This window comes from Corvus moneduloides, chromosome 2 (assembly GCF_009650955.1).
Source record: "Corvus moneduloides isolate bCorMon1 chromosome 2, bCorMon1.pri, whole genome shotgun sequence".
Taxonomy (NCBI): domain Eukaryota; kingdom Metazoa; phylum Chordata; class Aves; order Passeriformes; family Corvidae; genus Corvus; species Corvus moneduloides.
Window position 1 is genome coordinate 93,214,367 of NC_045477.1, and position 24,248 is coordinate 93,238,614.

Here is a 24,248-nt window from a genome sequence, read left to right on the forward strand (position 1 = left end):
ACAAGCTGGCACAGCAGAGCCCTGCAGCCAGGCTGGTGGCAGCTCAGTGATAACCTTGGAGTGGTCTATACCTCATGGAATCTACACTGAAGCAGTTAAGAACTGCAGCTCCATGGAAGGAACTCAGGCTGGAGCAGGGCAGAAGGGTGAGGAGAGTACAGAAGAGACCACCTCTTACAGGCTCACACCACCCTTCCCCATCCTGCCACCATGGAAGGGAGAAGAGTCAGCTTACAGAAGGGCAGTTTTAGTCTTCTATTTCACTATCCTACTCTAAAACTAATTTATTGTCATTTAAAAGCAATCTTTATGAATCACATCTGTTTTGCCTGTGATGGTAATTGGCAACTGTTTCTTATCTTAACCCACAAGTTCTTCCATCTGATTTTCTTCCTCCTCACGAAGCAGCCAGCCAAGGTTAACCCAGCCCACCCAGGTATTGGTCACATGGGGAAAGCACCACATGCTGAAAGAATCTCCCCCTTAGCTACCCAGCATGAATTTAACTTGTTTTGTGTTATGAGTGCTGAGTCTCTCAGATGCAATTCCTAAGTGTACCAAAGAAAACCCTCCGGCTTCTCAGATGTTGCTTTTTAAAAGGTCTGTATAATTTATTATGGAATTTGAGCTTTTAGCCATTAAGTTACAACAACAATGCATAACTCGACATTCTTACAACTGTACATACACAATGGAAAAGACACAAGTGCTTAATCCAAACAATGCAACCAACTCAGTTCAAAGTTACAATAAAAGACAGTCAGTTGTGAATAGTTTTTGACAGACTAGCAAATTCAAATAGTTTTCTGTAGGTATATGTTTATAGTAGAAGTAAGTGGCTTCAGAGTTTTGGACTTAAGCTTCAGACTAACAAAATGATGGAAACTTATTCTGCTCTTCTGAATTAAGGATGCGCTCATTTAAAAATGCAGTAACATTACCATGTTTCAGACGGTGAAAAGTAGCTTCAGGTCCAATGGAAGTATAATGGACAGTCTCAGGCAATGCACTCTTCATACAAATACATGCAATTATAAAGGCATTCTACTTTTAAAACTTTCTCAAATCAAGTTTTGCAATACAGCAGGATATCTGAGGAGAGATCAGGACCCATACTGAACAAAACCAAAAGCCTTCAGCTCAATTTGTGCATGTTTAATGAATTCCAATTCTCAAATCTTCACATATCACCTGCGAGAGAAAACAACACAGCCAATGAAGACCAGTCTCAAAGACATGTTAACATTTTTTGCAGGCATTCCAGTTAAAAAAAAAAAAATAAATACACATTCCACTTGAGGAACTGTAATTCACCATGGCCCTATTACAAAATTGCATGTCTTCAACTTACACAAGGGGACAGGACAGTCTTGCTGGACTCTGCACAACTACAACTGGCTGGTTTAAGAGGAACCTTGCAGGATGGGCAGAAAACCTGAATGACCATTCCCAAATCAATAGGTAATTAAAAAACAGCTTTGCACACTTGACAAAGGTGTTGCAATGGTGTTTCTCTGTGCCAGTTACAACATGAACAGGACCAAAATTCCCAACAGGCCAGCTTTGGCAGGAATATACTGGTATGCAGTTTATTAAGTCAGCATGGATTAGAGGATTTTCATTGTAGGTAAATTATCCTACAACTCCTCCAGCAGACCTCCAAAATCTACCTCTAATTAGTGGCAACAGGGTACTTGGACTACATTCACATGCAATGTGGCGGGTAAGGGGCAGGGGAAAGAAGTTGCTGCTATCCTATCAAACTTCTCTAGTACATGCCAAGAATCTCCTCCTAGCATTGCTTAGAGCAAAAGAAGAATCCAGTCTAGCAGTCATTAGTAAAAGAAAATCCAGACTTTCTAGTTAAATTGGTACTGCAAGTAATTAAACTATTAACATGCTTTTAGATCTGAAATGTCTGTGGTTCATTTTTGCTTGCTATCAAGTCTGAAAGACAGTTTAGACAATTATTTACTATCAAGTTTTTTCCAGTTTGTCATTTGTAGACTATTATTAATAAACAAAAATTTCTGAACAAAGACAGGGCCTCCAGTTTTTCCTTTAAGACAGCAGTTCATTTTGACATGTTCATAGTTCCTTTGTAAAAAAAAAAATTAAAAATCACTTAGCTTCAAATTTCTCCCTAACAGAGACAGCAGCAGTAGCAAAGCCATACCAATTAACACAACACTAATAAAACTTATTCCACAAAAACCAGCATCCCCTAGTCCTTTTAGGGATTTTTCCTAAGTGAGGCATTCAGTATCACCATTGAGGGGCTTTAGACTTCATGTGGGCTCTGCAATTTAGCTTTTTGTATAATGACACCACATGAATGCCTCTAGTAAGAAACACTCTGCCTGATTACAGCAAAATCTAACAAAAGGACAGAGGTATCCCTTTGTTTTATGAAAAATGGACAGCTAGGAAAAGAGTTGAGGGCAGGAGGAGGCAGCAGGAACCCACAACACAGCTGCAGCTCCCACACCAGGCAGGACATGGCCGAAGCAGAAGAGGCAGATTATAGCTTCCCCAAATGGAAGGGAAAGGAGTCAGAAGGCGCCTACCCTGTAAAAAGCATTCTTGGAAGGGGTGAAATAAACATTCATTAGTTCTGATCTTCATACAAGCTTGTGGTAGGTAAAGTGCTAGAAACTAGCAATACCAGTTTTGATCCAAATTAGTGGGGATCCAGATCAGCAAAGTCCATGCACCTGTATTTACCTACAGCAGCCTACACCCATTTACTCAATGTAATGGATGAGCTGGAACAGCAGGTCATATGCTTCTGGTTTCTAAGCCTCTCGTTACTGTTTTAAGCTAAAAAGACAATCCCTAGATTGTCTTTTTCCTGCCCTGAACTTTTCATCCTACCTCTCTTTTTACTAATGCATGTCAGCTTTTTGACTGAGGTCAGACTAGTGATTCGCTTCAGCTGATTTTTGTCATTGTGCTTCCAAGGAGAGCAAACTGCTTGCTGGAGGCACTGCAATTCGGCCTTTTATTGTCATCACTCCTCAGCAGCACAGCTGGCCTTGCAAGACCTAACTGTATCACAGATCAACTATGTGCAAACCTATTTGACTGAAACAACTGTAACTATTTTTGTGAATGACTGAAACGGAACAGGTGCAGTGCCAGCATGAGAAACAGACCTCAGGAGCCTTCACACTCAGCTATTTTCCTAAGTCAGTACACACCAGATTTTATAAGCACACTTTTCAGTTTGCAGGTTCCTTAGCTTTTCTTCCAGCTTTCTGCCAGATCTCAGATTTAATTCTTAAGAAAAGCTTTTAGTTTTATAGGTATTACATAAAAGCTCAAGTACTTACCACAATTCTCCTCTCCAGAATGAATACTGTGCTGTAGGTATCAGCAAGACACAATCCACAGACTGACAACACTTCTCTTGATAACTTCTCTTTTGGTTCCTCCTTGAGCTAGAGTTTAAACCCTCTCAACATTTACTACATCAATGTTCAGTTTTGTGTTAAAGAAGAGGGAGAAGACTTAGTTTTTAATATTGAAGAGATAGTTAAAAAGGCAGTTCTGGAAATGTTGATAAGCTTCTTTTGGAGACATAAGTGTCCCTACACACTGTTTGGTTTCGTCGTGGGTTGTTTTTTTATTTGTTCAGTTTTTAAGATGGTTGGTCAGTCCTATTCCATTCTCATGTGCTTCTTGTAAGATAAAGGCATCACAAAAGCTTGCACCTGCTGGTGACATCAGAACTACAACCTGACAGTTTTCCAGTAAACCTAAAAGTTATACTCCTACAGGGAAGAGGCAGATTTTTTTTTTTAAGTAGGCATTAACAGGAATTTTTTGAAGGAAATTTAGGGTGAAACATCTGCTCTGCAAAGTAGAAGTTCAGATCATATTTCCCCAGCTGAAACCTCTGTCATTTCTGGAACATTCATTTTAAAATTAAAAAAAGTTATTGCTTCTATTGAAGCTCAATATAAGTTAGAAAAAGAATTGCATATTTTCTTAAAAACATTCCAAATATACATATTAAAACCAAAATGCACTCTAAAACAAATGTCTAGTGAAAGACACTGTTTTAAGCAACCTGTAGCAACAGCTTTACAAAAGAAAATTGAGGAATGTAGCATATTATTTATAACATGACAATGCTAAAATCCTAAACAATTCACTTAACACTTTTAAAGTAGTGTTTTAAATACACATATTTCCTTACAAAACTGTTTAGCAATTCCTTATACCACTTACAGTATATAAATACTTGAATAAGAGGTCATAATGGGAGATGCCAGGGTTTACATTTACTCTCAGATGCTTCAGATTTCTTAAGTGTTTTACTATAAGGCACAATACTGCTAATCTAAAAGAAAGGAATAGAAGCTAATGGCAAACCTAGTCAAAACTCCTAACGTGGAATATCCAAGAGAATTCCAGCATCTCTATGCAAAGGAAAAGAAAAAGCTAAACAAACCCAAACTTTGTATTTCTTAAGAAACGGTTTCAATTTGTACATAAAGTGGGTCAGGATGGGAACAGGAGCAAGAAATTACATAAATTCTTATAAATAGACTAATAAATATATTTTAGCCATAATTAGCCCTTTACCTCTGTTCTACTGAGTTTAAGATTGAAAGAGGTAACCAGTGTGCATATACTAAATAAGTCTACATGCTCAGCACGTGAAGACCACCGAGTACAACCTATTACTGCCAAATTCAGTATAAAAAGCTAGCAAGATGGAGAAGGTTTCCTTTTCTCAGCATCCACTCTGAGTAGAACACAAGATTGAATAAGTATTTGTTACATGTAAAGAAAGTTGCAACCAGCAATTTTTCCATCACAAGGAAAGGATACACAACATATCCATTAAATATTTGATTCCTTCAAGGTTAATTCTGTTTTCTAAGAATATTCATCTCCAATTACAACAGATCAGAACTTTCAGAACATTTTAATAGTCGTAGCTTCTAAGTGTTCTTCATGTGGACATACTGAATGTAAATAGTGCATCCAAAATATTTAACCATTACACATTCTACATTATTTTCACTGCCTAGTCTTCATCTTTGTTACAGCCCTCTGGAACACAATGACATTGCAACAATGCTTACAGAAAAAGGGTTATTGCATTTTTTTTTTTTAGGATGAGACATCCAGAGGAGATTTTATAAAATCCTCCTGTGTACAAAATTCTTAGTTATTAGCCCTTTTGGAACACCAGCTAGAAAAGTTTGAAAGGTAAAATAATTTACATTGTTATTTTTTCTGTTCACTAGACAAAAGTCCATACTAATTAAATAAAAAATAATAGTTCTTCAACAGTCTATTCAAGATATCTTCCATGAAGCAGTTCAGTGGGAATTTCCATTAGATAGATGTTCTCCATGCCTGTTATTACTGGCATCCACATCTAAAAATCAGGAATTAAAAGAAAAATTGTTTGTTGTTTTACCATTTTAATATGCTTTATCTTTTATATTAATCCAGACTCTGGCAAAAAATTTCATGCTTATATATACCTAAGGTTCTCGAGATTCTCTGAGTAATTCTCTTAAGACACTGTTTACATCTTTCTTCCCCCAAGTCCAGTTTTTTCCAGCTCAACAGAGTTCTTTGAAAATCTGCTTGTATTTTTTGAACAGCAGTAGTAAGTGACACCATTCAGTCCGGTCTGCACTGCAGTACTAGCTGCTCACACTAGTTAGAGAAGGGCTTCTTCTAATGTGGTGTCTAGTGCTAAGGTTTGCCCAGTGAAACACTGAAGTACTTACCAAGCAATGCTGTGGTTTCCCCCGCGTCCTCTTTTAAGCTGGTACACTGCAATACTGATTCATTAGTGGAGGAAGCCGACAATTCGCTCACTTCGTTTCTGTCATCATCTTGCAAAGCAATACTCAGACTTCCGACTGAAACGCTGCCACTTATGGATTCAGGTATCGGAACTTCAAGTATGTCTTCGGGGTCCCCCTTCAAAATTAAACATTTAACTGTCACTTTTGTCTACCATCAGACATCAACTTTCCTCCACGTTACCTTTTGTCACCTCACCTTCCTGGAAAAAAAGACCATTTTTTTAGCTATTACATGTGCACTCCTGGGAATAGTGTTGATATTGTTCACTTTCAAGGTTATTGTCTAACTGCAAAGAAAGAAAGACAACCAAAGAAAAGCCATTTGTCCAAAGCCACCCAAAAGCCAAGAGCAGCAACAACAGCAGTCCACCCAGTCAGCTTTTTGGAGGGATTATTTCAACACTGTAGCAACAGTATTGCAGGTTAGGAGCAGGCTCCACACATACAAAATCTCCACTGAGGAAAGGTATTGATCCTTTGAGTTTGAAGAAGCCTCCAAGTCTCGTTTTTTTGTTATAGTAGTTGGCCAAGACTTTTTTTTTTTTTACAAGAGTGAGCAAACATTTACATCAGAACCAAATGCTCTCCTCCTCTATCGCCAGCCTAACTTTAAGTCTGTTCCAAAAACACAAACATGCTGGCTTGTCACTTTGCAGGAATGCAACATCTGCATCACAGGCAAAGGGATTTATTTCACCTATTGTATAGCCTGAGCTATACAATTGTGAATTAACTTTCAGAGTGAATCAAAGTCCTATACATACAGTTCTGTTTCTACAATTAAATAGGCTACCTTCATTAACATAAATATACTGATGTTATTTATACATAAGCAAATATATTGCAGTTTAAGTAGCTATTCTTTTTGCTTCCTAGCAAGTATTATTCCCTTCCTCAAACAACTAGCAAAAGCCCATCTTAAGATTTAAGAAATTCTGGGCTGATTCTTTCTTTAGCATCAAATCAGCATAATTTAAAAAGTACTGAATTTTAATGAGCTATAGACATGCTAAAATTGAACACAAGACACATGTGATACTTATCTTTACATTTGTGGGTTGGAGGGGGGGGGGATGAATGCTTTTGGTTTCCAAAACTTAAAACAGTTAAACAAGCACTGAAACTACAAAGTTCAGTAATACTCTATGAAATCAGTCAGACATGCTGAACTGCAGTTCTTTCTCTCATAAAAAATAGCATAATGAAGAACTAGACCACTGAAGTCTGCTCTGTACAAAAGCCACGTAATAGGACTTGGTGCCTTTTTTCTACTTTCAAGCCTTTAAAAATGTAAAAGCATCTGAAGTATTTGTTGTTCACAACTGAACTGAGCCTTGAGCCTCCCTGCAGAAGGTTTAGTTAATTTCTGTAATAAGGCTGCATATTCTTCTCGGCAGGTATGTCACTCAGACTGCACTGCCGAGAGAAGCTGCCTTGCTCTTTGCACTTCTTTTCTTCACATCGGTAAAAAAATTCAGGCAGTCACTCCACAGACTAGATCGGGCAACCTGGATCAAACTGAAAACTAAGCTACAAAAAAATTCCTGAATGATTTCCCATTATTTGCTTCAGTGGGACTTGAATGATTGATGCACACAGGACATATTTGCCTCATTTAATTATAAAAATGAACTGGGTTTCTCTGTTTAATATAATCCCATTCAATCTTCTTTCCAAAAGTAATTTTGGCCAACAAGCAGAGGAGTTATTACTCCTCCTGCTTGGGCTTAGTATTAATTATCCTCTGCAACAGCACAAATTCAGGGAATATAATTATTCTGAAGGTCCCAGTATTTCAGTTTCCAGCCTGTAATCAAAAGGATAAGTCCATCTGCATATAACACAAGATACATCAACCCCAAGAACTGAATGTAAGCAGAAACCAAGCTGCTAATATAATCATATTAAAGTAGCAATAGCTATTCCACGTGACAAAAAGACTGCAAGTCTTGGGCAAAGTCTGACTTAATACACAGAAGCACCAAAATCTGGTATGTATATATATTACATAGCAAGAGTATTGTCCCCTTTGACAAAACAAAACAGTAATTCATAACACTCTTCCATAGATCTGGAAAGTCTCTGCAATGAAGTAAGAGAAAAGGTAGTCAAAATACAGATCTAGTCTATGAAAGGAAAGTCCCTGAAACCAAAAAAACCACCCCTATTTTCTAGAGATCTCTCTAGATCAGTAGGAGATAAGAGAGGTATATTCTTGCCTATAGCATTTTTTATCAACAGTGACTGAGTAACCTACCGCATGTGTCTTCATCTCTCTTTTCTGGTGCTGTCAGAAAGAAATGAGAGCACATCATTTTCTCTACTTAACCAATTTCTGGTGAATGTCTTTAGGAAGGTTTTAAGTACCAGCTCATTTACAAGGATAAATCATGGGGCATATGTGGAAGTACACAAACATTCTATGTAGAAATACTGTAATTTCTTCCTTTGAATTGCAGTTCTCAACATCAAATATATGTTCTAGATTTATTTAATTCAGTTATATTTTTGCAGCCTGGGCAAACTGTCTCACCTCTGCTTCAAATTCCTTAATATCATCAGCTGGAGATAGAAAAAATTGGTTATCAAAGAAGATTCACAAGCTGCTCGATACACTATCTAAGTTCTTACCCATAAAATTCCCGTATTTTTCTGGTTCTCATTCAATTACTCTTTGCATCTTTGCCCAGCTTCTCGAGTCTCGTCAAAGAACAGCTGTTCTCATTCTGAACAGTTACATGAAGTCTTGCCTCCTAGACTGTACTTCTACTTTGAGATTAAAGTAGTATGCAACATACCCAGTATCCCAGAGCTTTGATAACATCTAGTTTACACATTGGACAAGTCCGGTGATCCAAAAGCCAAGGATCAATGCATGTTCTATGGAAGATGTGCCTAAAGAAAAGAAATGCTCTTTAGAACTTACCATGAAAGCCACACACCCCTCCTTCAAACAGTGTGTAAGTTAACACATTAAAAATAAACCTTTCCTTTATAATCTTGACAATTAGCTGCAGCTCAATTTACTAGTACAGACATGGTTCTGGAAAGCCTTTGCTTCATGCCAGCTTTCTGCAGTAGGAGATGCTACTAACCACAAAGACAGCACACAGTTACCAGTTCAATAGTGTACAGTCCTAATTTAAGCAAGCTCTACTTCACTCCTACCGTTATCTCAATTGCTCCCTTGCCCCGACACACACATGAAGTGCTATGTGATCTCACAGTGCCCATCAACATTTAACAGGCCATACAAATGGCAGCTTCAGCTCTGCCACCAGGGGTTCAGAAGAATTTATATTAAATTCATCCCATTTCTTCAGAAAAACATGCTAAAGAGTAAAGAATAATTATGGCTACTTACTTGCATGGCAGAATTCGGACAGTGTCTTTCAGTTTGTAGTTCTCAATGCACACAGCACAGTTTTCCACATCAACATCTAAACCCTAAATATGACAACATATTTAGGTGTATTACATTCATATTTCATTACAGAACAAGCTTTGTGTAATAGCTAGCTTCAAAGAATGCAAAATATATTAAATGGTATAGTAAATAAAAATATCTACCTCATTTAATTCAAGATTTTGTCAAGAGGTGATTTGATCAAGTTACCAAATACTAAAAGCTGCCAAACCCAGATTTTCTAATTTAAATAGCTATACATGGCACCCTAAGTAATTCGTTACGTCTCACACATTGGCTTTGCTCATGGGAGCACAGGAATGTTTCAGCTGGAAGTAGCTATAAGATGAAAACATTTTAGAAGAGGTCAGCTAAAATCAAAGCGCACAATCTAATTCTGAACAAACGGTCCCAAAGATTTCCAAGAGCAGGAAGAGATTTTTGGTGTTGAATACTGCAAACATCATCTTCACCTTTTTCTTGTTTTCTACCACATCCCAGCAGATATTCCTTCATAGCCAGAAGAGAATGCAAGTATGCAATTTGGGTTTACAACTTTTCTCCAAGTTCACACTAGACAGAACATCATTTCCCCACTTCTATTTTTATCTAAGGGTTAAATATCTTTCCTAACAAGTCTTACTCTCTTCTTGAAGCCATGCTTAGAGTTGCAGCGCAAATATGATGGATAGCTCCAAATACAAGAAAAATAATCCAACATTAACTGGGCTGTAAAAAATCTAAGTATTAGAAGAACAGACAGTGGGAAAACTCCTTTCCTTTCATCCCCACAAAATTAGTATGTTTGGTTTACTACTTACTGAAGCACTTCAGTTTCAATACTACAAACATTTAAACTAATTAGTTCTGCAAGCAAACTTTCAAGTTCAAGGCCAGTATTTCCCTCCTTCGCATGCTACCAATTTACACAATTAATGCCTTAAATTCCCAAGTAACTCACAATTAAGACTGTTTTTTTACGGAAGCGAAGTTAAGACAAGTGCTTATTCTATAACAAGTTATTTTTTATTCTGTACAAGAGGCAAAATCCAAGCACATCATATGGAGCACATCCTAAAATGAGCGTCCATTCTACAATAATCCCATAAGCTTCTCAGGAAAAATCTACATGATAGCAAATACACTTCTAATATATGACCTATTTTTAGTTAAATATCTCAGCATCAAGTGGGGATAATGAAAAACTGTACTGTGTAACAACAAAAGAAATACACTTTTTCTAAATGGCTGAAAGGAAATATTTAAAGAAAAAAAGTACATTTACAGAGTAGACAGGACAAATTTCCAGACAAATTTATATTAGTTCATGAAAATACCTCTGCATCAGTAAGTTACATAAACTTGCTGCTGGCAGGTTGATTCAAAACACATTAAAAAGATGTGATTTACCACACAGAAAAACTCTATTTTAATAGAGAGATTTTAACCTTATCTCATTCTTCTCTTCTTAATGAACATGGAATTCATAGGAATAACCAGCATACTGTATAACAACAAAGTCCCCCATTTTATTTACTTTAGTCAAAGGTCTATTTATTGGAAGGAACTCCCTGGTATACTGCAAAAATCACACCATACAAATCCTATTTGGAGGATTTTACCGAACATCAATTTTAAAAGCCATTAGCATCTTCCACGTGGTTTTTAACATGGGTTTCATCGTGACCCTTCTACATCACTTTATGCTGACATTATGCTCTGATAGTACTTTACACAAGTCTGGGTTCAATTCTGTCTTTCTTGATCTCTGATGTCACCATTGTATGAATTGAAGTATGAATATCCCTCTGTTCACAGCTTGAAATAGATGTGAAACTCCATCAAAAAGTAGTCTAATTGAAAGTAAGAAATACTCATAAAACACCATTTAAGCATGCTGAAAGCATAGGAGGAAAAGGCAACTAAGTTCAAAGACACTTTTAGGATTTTTTAAGTTTCAAAACCGATTTACTAAATGAAGGATATATTCTCTGTGGCACATGATCTGAGCTAAACAGCTTCTGCTGGACCACAGCTTTTAAACTTTTTACATATCAGTGTCCTTTCTCACTTTAATTTTATTCCATAGATTTAAAAATTTATTTTAAAATAATCTTGTTTTCCACCTCTGAGCAAATCAGTCCTTAACTAAAAACTCATCAAGTAAGACAAGGGTTGAGGGAAAAAAAATGCCTATGTAGCAGCAGAAATCTAGTTAGAAGCTAATTTTGTATCTAGGATCAGCACTCCTGAAAACTCCAACTAAAATATTTTCTTTCAAAATGTTGGCTTTTTCTACTTCAGTTATTCTAATACAGCTGAGTTTAGGCCGTATGCTGTCAAAGCCAACTTCTTGAAAGCTGCTTTAATTTTTAGATTAGCTTTATTTCATAACACAGAAAGGTGTAGGAACCCAGAGTGCAGAGAATATTTCTCTGCCTGTTTTGAAGGGTTCTACCCCCCTGGACAACAGTTTTTGACCTTTATCCTTGGAGAAAATTGCCTACCCTCTGGGAAGAATTAGAATCTATACTGGTGTGAACTAGGTGATAGAATATTATGTAAGATTGTCACAGGGTGAAAAATTTAGAGGATTTGGGTTTGTTAATATTAGTAAATAGATAAAAGCAAAAAACTTCAAAATAGAGGACTGTTGTTCTCCAGACCTTCTTCTTCTACTACTCCATATTCTGCAGTAGAAGGAGTTTGGGATGACTGGATAAAGAATTCTGGAGTTCCTGACTGCGTGATTAGATAATTGGTAGAAAAGTAAAAATAATGTACACTTTTAGTGACCATTGGTTGATTTACCTTTAAAAAGCCTTGAGCTTTCTTGCATTTTGCCTTTTGTATTTTGCTCTGCTTCATGCTATGCTGTCAGCATGTGAATTACTGATAAGATATAATAAACAACCTGAAGACCAAGAAAGTACAGAAGTCCTGTTCGTCTCTCGGACTCCTGGCAAAGACTTTAAAAACTCTCCTCCATCAGGGGAGGCATAATTATGGCACGGACAGTGTCAGAAATGTACTTTAAAAAAATTTATGCTTCAGGTTAAGCCTACACAGCTCCTTAATGTATTGTGTGTTGAAAGATGAAACAAGTGGTTTATTTTTCAAAGTTTTTTATATTTTTAAGGTCTTCTAATCAATAAGAAGATGAATGTTGTTTTAAGAAAACAGGACATTACATCAGCTGTAAGAACTGTGCGGAAGTATTTTGCAATCCACTTGTTGATGTTTTCAAGTGCTGAAAAGATAACAATGTTTCCTCATCTTTACATTCTGTACAATCCCCTATACATTCTGTACAGCCAGATATTACTTGCAACAAAGTAGCCTTATTTCATAAGTAGTTAAAATCTGGCTCTTCAATTTTAAATTCTGCCTTTTAAACAAAGCCTAAAATAAGCCTAAAATTGTGGGAATTTTAGTTTCAATTCTTTGAAGACTTTACAACCATTTTTAAAACCTAGAGAAATAATCAGAGCCACACTGAATTACCTTTTCTCCACGTTTCACTGTATGCAACTGAAGCTGGCTGATGGCTCTCTTGGTTTCTTTCCTATGTCCCTAGGAATAAGATTTTAAGTATTAGTATAGTCATTAGTTTCAGGAATTACATTTCCAAGTTTTTAAATACTTTCCACATGGATTGCTAAGTCTTCTGAATGCATCTGAAAAAAGAAGTTGATCTCTGGGCAATGCATTAGTTTATACAATACTTCCAGCCAGCAGATGTTCAGTAAGTTGTGGGCTCCTAGGGCCCAGCGGCACACGTGCTCTGCAAGCACCCCGCTCGCACGAATGGCCCAGGCAGTGCAGAGGGGAGCAGAGCACACCGGCAGCCGCAGTCCCGCATCCTGACTGCCGGCATTAAGGGCCTTCCCACACAGGAAAGCTGAAACCCGTGTAGGCTTGAGAGGCAAGCAGAGCTGTAACAACAGCCATACAACCAGACCTTCCAGTTAGGCAGGCCCATGAGCAAGCACACTGTACGTTTTGCACCAGCCTAGGAGAAGGTGGAATCCTGCCAGGCAGCCTACAGCCGGCCACCAGGTCAAAAGGCTGCTTGTAGCTATTAATATTTCCCCCAGTTAAACACTGTCTCCTACGTTGGACAAAGCTTTGCACTGAAAGGACACATTATGCAAAGGAGATGACAAGAAAGGCTTTACAGACATGATGCACCATACTGGACTTCTATACAGTATAATCATGCTTAGAGGGGAAGTGAGAAAAGAAAGCAGTACTGTATTCCAAGACAAAGTGCTAGCTACTGCAAGAAACTGAGAAACTAAACACTCGCAGCTGACAGATGCTGACCTGTCTAGCAGTAACCCTCACTGAAGAAATACCATAAATAAAATAAAAAACCCCAAACCCATTAGGGCAGCTTTTCTCTGTAGTAATTACGATGACATATATAATTTTACAAATGCATAGTACTGAAAATGGTGATTTTTTAATTTTTATGGTGTTAAAGATAAGTTGTCTGAAAGGTCTCCCAGAAATGGACAAAACCAGCAGCAGAAGCCTATTCCACCTTCTCAGGGTTTTCTGCACAGTCCTGTTTTCATCTTCAATAGCACGGAGATCTTCTAGAGTTTTACTGCTAAGCTGATATTAGAATAAATCTTAAGATACCCATCTTCACTTAGCAGCTACACAGTGGCTTGCTTTAAGGCATAACATATTTAACTCACAAGTTTTAATTTTACTAGAGTCTATAAGCCAAGCAAAACGAGATTTGGGTTAGAAAGTGGCTTTTTGTTTCCAAAAGTCTTTTGAGACTCTTAGTAATACATCTCGAGTAATATCTTCAAAACGTTGTCCAACTTTGTATCATTTTTATTTTCAGTGGCCATTTTAGAAGAGAAAGAATTGAGAAAATGGCATAATGTTCTAATGCTAGACAGTTTCATTTATTTAAGAAGCATTTGGATGATCAGCACTGGCAAAATCTATTGGTATTTGAATGACAATGACAAAATCTATTAAGAGTTAGTGGCACATGTTTCTGAGAAACATCACATCCACACCCTTAAAACTAAAGTACATGATATGATATGATGCTTCATAAAACATGTGAACTTTCCTCCGTGTGAACTATGTAAAAGGCAGGAAGAAGCAACTTTCTTCACCAAACAACTGTTACAACATAGAAACACATCCCTTTTCCTATAAATACTTCTCAAAAAATTTGTTTTCCCAAAAGTATTCTCTGAAAATAAATTCTAAGGTTTAAAGCTTAGTAAAAAAGAGTCTAGGAAACCAAAACTCCAGGGAGACCACCAATTTAACCAATACAGAAGTCCTGTGTGTTATCCTCAGTTATTGAAAAGAGAAATTAAATATTTTCCTAGAAGAGTCCTGTAAGTTCTAAACAGAGTTCAGACTTCTGAAAGCAAACAAAAATCCCTTCCCTCCTCCCCCAAAGCTAGCATCTGTATCTTCAAGCAGAAGGCAGGAGAAGTCCACATGCTAAGCACTGATTGAAACAGTATTTTTTTCTGAACTGAGGATAAAAAAAAAAGAACCTGCAAATATAAACAAGTGCAACTTTATTTTTCATTTAGCAGAAAACTATGGTAGAGCTGCTGATGATCGTGGAAGAAATCTAACCTATTTGCAGTAGTTGAAAAGCAGAGGTAAGTGCCATTCTAAGGTATTTTCAAAACTCAGATGGACTTACATCCTCAACAACTCCATGTTAGTTGCTCTCTTGCAGGGGTCCAGAGGTCCCTTCCAGCCTAAACTGTTCTGTGATTAAGTACTTTCCTCAGGGGAAAAAAGTAAATCTGGCTCTTTCTTTAAATTCTATCTAAGTACAGAAATGTGAAAAGGGCAAATAAGGAGCAAAATTACTCTTTCCAAACCTTCTCAGTACTCTCACTGTTCTCAATACCTTGAGCAGCCCAAGAGAGCTGAGTCTCACCACACATGCACCTTCTAGCACCTGTAGTTCAGTAACTCTACAGTGGAGTTGTAGAATTACAAGTGTCAAAAGTAGTTTTCATAAATCTTTAAAACTAAAAATTCTACCCTGAAGAACTTGTGGGTTTCATAAGAAAATAAAAAAATCTCACCATGGTCCCTTTCCATTAAAAAAATCTGGTCAGGGAAGCTAATATTTTCAAAATGAAAATTACTGAAGAATGAAAATAACTTTTAATGTCAAAAGGAAGGAAGTTCAGTTAGGTGAGAGATCACATAAGAAGCTGCCCTTACTCTGTTGTTGACAAGTGGCTAAATGTATTTTCCATTACTTCATATGAGCATCTAATAATTATAACTAGTCAAACTTGTGATGCCAATTAGCACAGTGCTTATTAGCCTCACTGACTATTGCTGAACAGCATCGCGGTTAGCAGAATAGGAAGAAGGCACAGATCCTCAAGAATGTTTCAATAAACAATCAGTTAGGCAACTGATTTGACACAAGAAGGAGGTAAATACTCTTAAGTGCCATTAGCTCCATTTACCTGGTTTCCAAACTGTGATCCCGTATACAGGAAACGTTGTATATAGTAAAATATGAGCCAAGCAAGCGATATAATCATCATGGTGATGAAGGCGATGGCTACAAACACAACTGATTGACCACTAATGTATTCCTGTACATGTCGTGTGCCAACAACAATACTCATTCTTACTGGAATCCCTCTTCGTACTGGTTCCAATATCTCTATTCCTTTTGGATAGCCAACCATTATCACCACTGTATTTCCTGTTCCTGTTGGAGGGAATAAAAAAAGAAAAAAGTCAGTAGTCACAGTAAAAATGTAGGCATTCTTGCTTGATGGTAATTTGGCCTCTTCAGTTAAGATCAGTGAGCAAAGTAATAGGAAAGCCTCCAGTGCTTTTTTTCAGTCATAGCAGAATTGATAGAAAGTTTACTGGTAAAGAATCCTTATCTACTTTCAAAAACTCTCAAACACAAGATAAAGTTCAACAGATGCACCTTCACTGTTCAAGGCCCTATACTCATCATTCTACAGTGAGGTGAGATGCGGATCCATGCAAAAAAGCCAGAAAAGTCATACACTTCTCAAAGCAGTTTAAGTTCTAGCTTGCAACTCAGGAACAGTTGGTCTTTTATTTGTCAGTGTGGGAATTTTAGCTGCAGATGGAGATAGTACGTGAATATCACAAAAAGAGACACTTCAATTTAGTTTGAATCTGAATCCACAGCCAAATTACACTGGATTATATACACAAAAGAGAAAAAGATTCAGATATTTAATAATAAATTATTTTAAACACTGAAATACTTAAAGATTCTTTAATACTAAATATTCAAAATGTAATGAGACTTCCTGACAAGGACTTGTCAAGAAATACTTTGTGACTGTTTTGGGAGCAGTGACCCAAAGGATTTTTCTTAATATATTAGAAGTCTAGAGTACTCAATCCATATGAAAGAAATCTAATTACAAAAAAAATCCGAAACCTTTAGGCAACATACTGCCACCAAAACCATAAAGACCACCTAGCAAAATCCAAAGACCTCTGTGACTAGTGTTTTACTAATTTTTTTTCTGGAAGAATCTCCAGTATTCTCAGAAATACCTAACCCAAGTGTTACAAAATAAATTACAAACAAATGTACTTGTTAAAAATGTCACATTTTCACTGTTAAATACTATTTCTATTTTAATAGTTCTTACTTTGTGTGTACCAACACTGCTGCTCCCTCAGTAAGTCACGGCTTTATAGTTTACTTTGCTGTCCTACCTCTGAGAAAAGGAGTGAAACTAGTCTTGATTCAGAGAGAAAGGAAGAAAAAGAGAGGGGTTTTCGTAGCTGAAAATCTAAAGCTGTAATGTTACAGCTACCTTTTTTAGATTCACAAGACTACCTATCTGCAACAAGACCTCCCCCAAAGGCTTAAAGCCTTCTGGCTGTATTAGATTCCTTACTGAGAAGCTATGTCAGAAGAAATGGCTTTCTTATTTGTAACATTACATCAAATGGGGACTCTCAAAATTCAAAGCTGCATTCTGGCCTCACCCACCTCTGCCTACTAAGACAAAGAGTTATTTGCCTGAACTATTTAAACCAAATTCCTTTAGTTGAGACAATTCTGGCTGTGACAGCTTTTCAATGTGGCCACTCTGCTACAAAGCCAAGGGGAATCTGCAGAAGTTTCACTTGTGTACTTAGAAGTCCTTCCTCCATAAGGCACACATAGTTTGCTTTGGATGAAAACCAAAGGTTCCGGGCATTAGCTGAGTAACCCTTCCTTCTCAGCTTCACCTTAACACAACCATCCCACCTCTGATCACCTACTCTACAAACCATCACACCTGTGTCTGCCAGATCCAGACCCAGCAAAAGAGCAGATTTTCCTAATAGGGTTACACCAACTTGTGCCTCCCCTCTGGCACCCCACTCTGCTCACCAGCAACACCCACCCCACTTATGTTGCCTTGCTTGGTGGGTGTGTTTGGAGACACAAAGCAGTGAAGCTGAAGACAGACAATAACCAACTAGGCTCCACTAATTAGTTCTGCTCACCTCAAGTCCGAGCATACTATGAATTGGTTAATTAATATTGCTCTTCTCTCTGAACCAGCACAAAAGCACTACCAGAGAGACTCATGAATCTCAGAGAAGAGTGTGAAACACTCTCTGTTCTCTGACCCTGCACAACTCCACAGGGAGTTAGCAAGAAAAAAACAAATGAATGTAGGAATTTATTTTATGTTGCTAAGAACTGCCATCCCCATACCTAAACCAGGAAATTAGGTCCTGTGTCCGTAATCAATTGTAAGAATTACAAATAACAGGAGGGGTGCCTAAGCATGGCCAGGGAATGGTACAAATGTGTAGGAAAGATTTATGTGGTTCCATCCAAGCTTAAGGAAGAAAAGGGAGTTTCAAGATTAGACGCAGCCTGCATTCTTCAATCAGTAAGTTTCCACCTCAGTCCTGAAATCTTGAGTCAGTTTAATCCTGCTATCTGATTCTCTGCACTATTTCTAATGATGAAGTATTTAAAAACCCCCCCAACAATAAGTATTGTCTTTCTCTGCTTTGTCACCAGAATGCCCAACTATCAGACAGTTATTTCCTTGAAATGAAAGTCAGGCTACTTTTGCACAATAGCTGCTAGACAGTGCGACACCTTTCACTTTAGAATAAACATAAGCATACTATACATTTTAAAATAAATACCCATTAAAAGCATTTTAACAGTTTTAAAGCCTTGGTGATGAACTTGCCACTAAAAATACACGAAACTAAACACAGGGGCCTTGAAGGTCATGAGACAGAAGGGGGAGAAGAGAAGAATAATTGCAATCCATGATTACAAAAGGAACAAGAGCACTCTCAGAGAAGCAGTTGCCCTGAGCAGCCTGTAAGACTAAGGGTTTTAACTCATTCTTTGCTAATTTTAGCCTTCTGTTCTGAAACTCATTATTCAAAGACTGAAATGATGTTGAGTCATTCCATCAGCTTCTTCAACTGCCATACAACTCAGACACCTCAAATCACATTCATAAAGAAAACTCCAAGTGTCACATATATGCGTCTACTGAAAGCATGTTCCATTGGCTTTGCCTTTCTATAACCTTCTAATTTTACAATAAATAATCACATTTTTACTCGGCTAGAGTAAACTTGATTTTTTTTTTTCTAAGTTTTATTGATGCCTCAGTGAAATTTGGTCCATTTAAAATTTGGTCTGCATTTTTTAACATTATCATGGCTGGCAGATGCTTAGGATACTTGCAAAAAAGGGCAAATTTGGAACTCTGAAGATGAAGGTACGTTTCCTGCCAGTGCAGTCAGTTTTACTGCTACCACTCCCAGTATTTTCTTACAAAAGGAAACCAGCATTCTCCTGATGAGGAAAAAGTAGGACAGGAACAGATCTTGATTCCAGGCACCCCAAACTACAACATTTATTCCCATTCATGCTTAGAGATGAAGAAGATAATTTTCTGTCATCTGGAAACTGATCGCAGACACACTCTAGTTTTTGTCCTTCTGAGAAATCTCAGAAAGCTCCCAGAGTTCAACCATCTTAGAAAAAATGTTTAAGGTCAGTCCACTGGCTTATTTAAACATAGGCACTCTACTAATATTGCCACAACTAACACCAAATATTCTTTTTAGCTCCTGGTCCAAACAAATGGCTGTTACCAGTACGCTAACAATCCCATAACAAGCTTTGTCTCGACCATCTACCCCAACCTCATCTCACCTAATCCCTGGTGCATGTTGTATTTTCACCTGCCTCAAGGAGGATGTATAACCACTGGTACACATACTCTTCCCACCTGAGTTCCAAAACACTCAAATGCACTCTTATCTATAACACAGATATAAGCAGTTACTCCTGCTTCTTCAGAACAATATTACCAGTTCAACATCATACAGTCATGTCTTATTTAAGCAAGCCACTGTCCTTTCAGCAGTTACAGTACCAGAAACCAGTAGTAATACAGAAACTAAGCACCATTTGAGAATCCTGAGTAGTGCTGCAAGCAATGCAGCAAAGAGCTGAACTACGTGCCAAAATAACTCTTAACTCTGCTGCTTTGGAAATAGCAAGAACTTACAGAATCATGAGCACAAAGTAATTTGCATCTGTTTTGCTCAATACAGATGCATTAAAAAAACATGACAATGGAGGAAAGAACTAGTTTGATGTATTTTGGCAAATCAAAGACCATAATTTTCATTATGTAGCCAAAGTCATACACTCAAATTAAGTCCCAACCCTCCCTTAAATCCACTAACCATGAATTAAAGCTCTACTCCAGACTTACCTCAAACTATTACAGCCAGCACCTCCCATCCCTGCATGTCAAGCACAACCGCATTTCATTCCATAGTCCACAATAAAGTAACACATGTTCTGATCAGGAGCACCAAATCCTAGCTTGAGGGGGGCATACAGCATGAAGTGTAACAGGAAAACTATAGAAGCAGAAGACCCTGTTTTCTTTCCATTGCAATATACCTCTGCTTCCCCCTAACTTCTCAACCAGAACTGAACCTCTTGACTCTCCTTAGTCTGATCTCCACAATACTCCACACTTTGCCTCTCCAGATTCCTCTCCAACCCACTCCCAGCTAATATTTACATGCAGTACCTACTTCAGTTCTGGAAAGCAATTTGAATCTTCTGTATTGTATTAAGTTCACCACCATCACCAAAAATGAACAGAGTTAAGACTGCCTGTGAAGTCTGTAAAACTGAAGTCTGAATTTACATCATTCAGATTCAGCAAATGAAGTACAACTCCTCGAGGCATTTGGGTAAAACTAGTTTTCCAGTGGAAAAATCTTCTCAGCCACACATGAAATTATGTCACTATTACTTTCCTCGAGGAGGGAAGTCATCCAGCATTTCGAACAATGTAATTTGGACAGAGAGCAAAGTCTTGAATCAGTAGAGTCACATCTGAAGAGCTTCCTTTTCGAAGAAGGGACAGGATTTCAAGGCTAGACATTCAAATTCTTGACTCTCTTGTTCCAAAACTTTAGTTAAAATCCCTACTCACTGCACACATGAAGCTTACAAGGTGAAAAATACTGATTATTTGGAACACTTGTCCTTTATCAAATCCTTTGATGCCAGCTGTAACAAATAATTTCTTCACCCAATCAAGAACCTCTCCTTTTACTCAAGCTGAATCATGCCTAAAAACGCCAAAAGGCCACCAACAAAAAGAGCATACATGTGTCACACACATCCCAGAAAATTCAAAGGTCAGGTTTTCCAGGAGGAGAATGAAAAGATGACACGGAGACCACAAAAGCTGTCTATCACCTTCACATAATTTGGGCTGCATCTCTACCAGTCGTAACCATTGTTCCATCTCACATCATTTTCAGTGCCACTAATTGCAAACACATTAAGCAGATTTTACTTATGCATGTAACTCCACTCCTTGGTTACTGCACTGCAGATTTCCCAGAGTATTTATCCTCAGCATTCCTCACAGAAGCAAAGCTTGCTTCCTCATGTGCCAGTTCACAAATCCCTTCACAGAAATGAAAATGTAGGTCCTGTAAAATGCAGCTTTACCCTCCACATTCTTCCTTGCCAGTCTTCCACAGACCTTTCTATCATCTCCCTTCAAAAAGCCTAAGATTTAAAACACTAACAGTAACTCTCCCCTTTATTCCCAAAGTGCACTGAAAGTGTTTGAACATTTACATGTCTGAAAGTGTCAACCATGAAACAAACATTTATGACTACATCAGAGCTCCATCGCAATTATATTGCAATATATTATTATATTCCCATTCAAACAATCGTAAGGTCAAACCTGCATTTATGAAGTCAGTATAAATACAAATGTATTATTGTATATATGAACTATACTAAATCACACTCTTTACATAGGTGGAACTTTCATCAGCAACATTCAGCCAGTTCAAGAAAAAAACCCCCCATGAGCAGTCAGAGAGCACTTCTCTTTACACCACTGGCAGATGTAACTATACTAGTGAAGTCCAAAACTGAGTATTAAGCCCAAGAAGGTCTTCTGTAGCACAAAGATAATAGCAGAAAAGAGAAAATTTTTTAAAAATTATAAAATAAGCAAGATGAGAAAAGGAGAAAAAGATTCAACAAAAGAACAAATAATACTTATGAAAGGTTACAATGGGGAATGGAGGAAAGAATGTGGGAAAAAAAATTGTGCTGATTGCCCAATACAGAGTAAAAACAAGAAAAAGAAGCTGTTTAAGATGAAAGCAGTATTACACAACGAAGTACCTTAATCACCATCCAGGATCAAAACCAAAGGTTCATTTTATCTAGCACCTCACCTCCACTTTCACAGTGAATTAAAAATACAAGATGGGCCAGGCTGATCTCAAGCAAGCAGCAGGCTATGAACAGTAATCATGATTCCAATCCCCCAACTGGTGCCACTGGGTATTCCAAGAGGAGAGACATGTTTTCCAATTGATAAATCACATGTGTGATAGAGCAACAGCTCCCTAGCTGAGATTTTCAGCTCACTATACTAAGAAAATAAGTTTGTTTCCTTTAGAAACACATTATGGTTTTACTTCTACCAAGTCGCTGGTCCTTCCCTTCCTCACAACCAGGAATGAGAGCCCAGGCACTAATAAACTCATTGTAGCAAAACCATGTGAAGCGCACATTTACAGAATGTTTTACTTAAGTTTGCCTTGTCTTCACATCCTCGTTTGAAGACCTTCCAGTTTCTCAAAAATCTACAAAAGCAAACAGATTTTACTGCCAAGTTTTGAGGCTTTCCCCACCTCTTTAAGCATTTAATGTCGTCATAACCATAAAAATTCAGCGAGTCTTTCGTGTCATAGCCCAAGAGGGGACTGTGGTGACAGAACATCTGGATTGCTATCTCGGCAAAAATCACAGAACCCTTCTGCAGGCTACATAGCAGCATCAGCACATTGAGACAAGCCAACATCCTTCTCCAGGGTTCAGTTTTCCTGCCGCATTTGCGAGCGTTTAAGGATTACCTGATGCTTACACCTCTCTCTCTCACTCTTTAACAGACCTGCGCAGGAGAGGACGATGAAGCGATAACAAAGCCTGTACCAAAAGCTACCTTCAAATAGCTACGGCTGTACCTTCAAAAGCACCTGAAGGCATCTTCGGGATACCTGGTGCGTTTACACACGGCCTGCAGAAAGCGGCCTACCTGTGACCGCTGTAGCCATTCTGCCGGAGGGTACCAGGCAAAAAGGTATCCCTAAAGGAAATCCAAGCCTCCCCCCCCAGTCTGTCACACGGCTGCCGGTCCCGATGGCTGCGCCGCATTTCCTCCCTGACGCCCGGACCGTAACTTGGGAGACAGAAGACGGTCCCGGCTTTTCCCTATGGCGGCTTACAGGAAGAGAAAACAAAATCGCGGCTCTCTGTACCATTTTTACAGGGATTTCTGCCTCCCCACATACCCATTCCTCACCGCGCACACCCGCATCACCGATGCGGGCCGGCGTTAGACAAAGCGATCCCCCCGAAAGCATCCCCCCGACCCCTCGGCGAGCGCGGAGAGCTCACCCAGGTGGGACATAGAGACGGTGCTGTTGCCGAAGCGGGCCTCGTTGTAGATGACCACAGCGGCCGCCCGCTTCCGCGCCGCGTTGGTGACCTTGTCCTTGAAAGTGCAGCCACCGCGGGCCACCAGGGCGATCCAGGTCGGTGGGTCGCCCTCGGGGGGGCCGCGGCCACCGGGAGGCAGAGGCACGTCGTAGTCGGTGTCGGCGGCGCAGCCCTCCATGTGGCGGGGCGAGGCGCCACGAGGAATGCCCACATGGCCCTGAGCGCTCTCCTTGGGCGAGCTGTCCCCGTAGCGGCCGCTCTCCGTGTTGCCGCGCACCGTGCGGTTGCTGAGCGGCTCCACGTAGGCCGTGCTCACCCACGCCGTGTACCACTCCAGCGCCCGGGCGCCCGCGCACGGCGGCGGCGGCGCCCCCAGCGCCACCAGCGCCGCCGCCACCAGCGCCAGCCGGGCGCGACGCACCATGGCCCGGCCGCCCCCGCCGCGGACAGGAGAAGCGTGCGCAGATCCCTCCTCCGTCGCCGGCGCGGTCTGCCCCGCGGCCGCCCCGCGCCGCGCAGGTACCCGCGGTGCCGCCGGGGCGGAGCCCGCCGCCGCGGCTGATGGCGAGCAGGGGGCAGGGCCAGGCCGCCCCGCCCCGCGGCATGCCGGGAGAGGGGGGGCCGGGACAGGAGGTGGGCGGGACGAGCGACTCGCGGCGCGGGGCTTGGGGTGGTGTGGGCGCGTGTGCGCTGCGGTGGCTACCGGGTGGCAAATGAATTAGGTTGGAAAAGACCTCTGAGATCATCAAATCCAACCTGTGATCGAACACCGCCATGTCAGCTAGACCATGGCAGTCAGTGCCACGTCTGATCTTTCCTTAAACACCCCTAGGCACGGTGACTCCACCCCCTCCCTGGGCAGCTCATTTCAATGTCTTACCACCCTTTTTGTGAAGAAAGTCCTCCTAATATCCAACCTAAACCCACCCTGGCGCAGCTT

General features: G+C 39.5%; 1 protein-coding gene and 1 non-coding gene across 2 annotated transcripts; both read right to left on the minus strand.

The window, feature by feature from the left end:
- Positions 1-584: 584 nt before the first annotated feature.
- On the minus strand, positions 585-23,754 carry RNF149 (ring finger protein 149). The gene is made up of 8 exons (XM_032100376.1): positions 23,267-23,754; positions 15,729-15,979; positions 12,748-12,816; positions 9,202-9,284; positions 8,636-8,732; positions 5,757-5,952; positions 3,333-5,395; positions 585-1,191 (listed from the first exon to the last, which is right to left on the minus strand). Exons 1-7 carry the CDS (start codon positions 23,730-23,732, stop codon positions 5,337-5,339), a joined length of 1,221 nt encoding a protein of 406 aa, XP_031956267.1. The 5' UTR covers positions 23,733-23,754; the 3' UTR covers positions 585-1,191; positions 3,333-5,336.
- Positions 2,907-3,022, minus strand: LOC116440497. The gene has a single exon (XR_004238650.1). It is a non-coding gene; the product is annotated as a small nucleolar RNA SNORD89 (small nucleolar RNA).
- Positions 23,755-24,248: the final 494 nt, after the last annotated feature.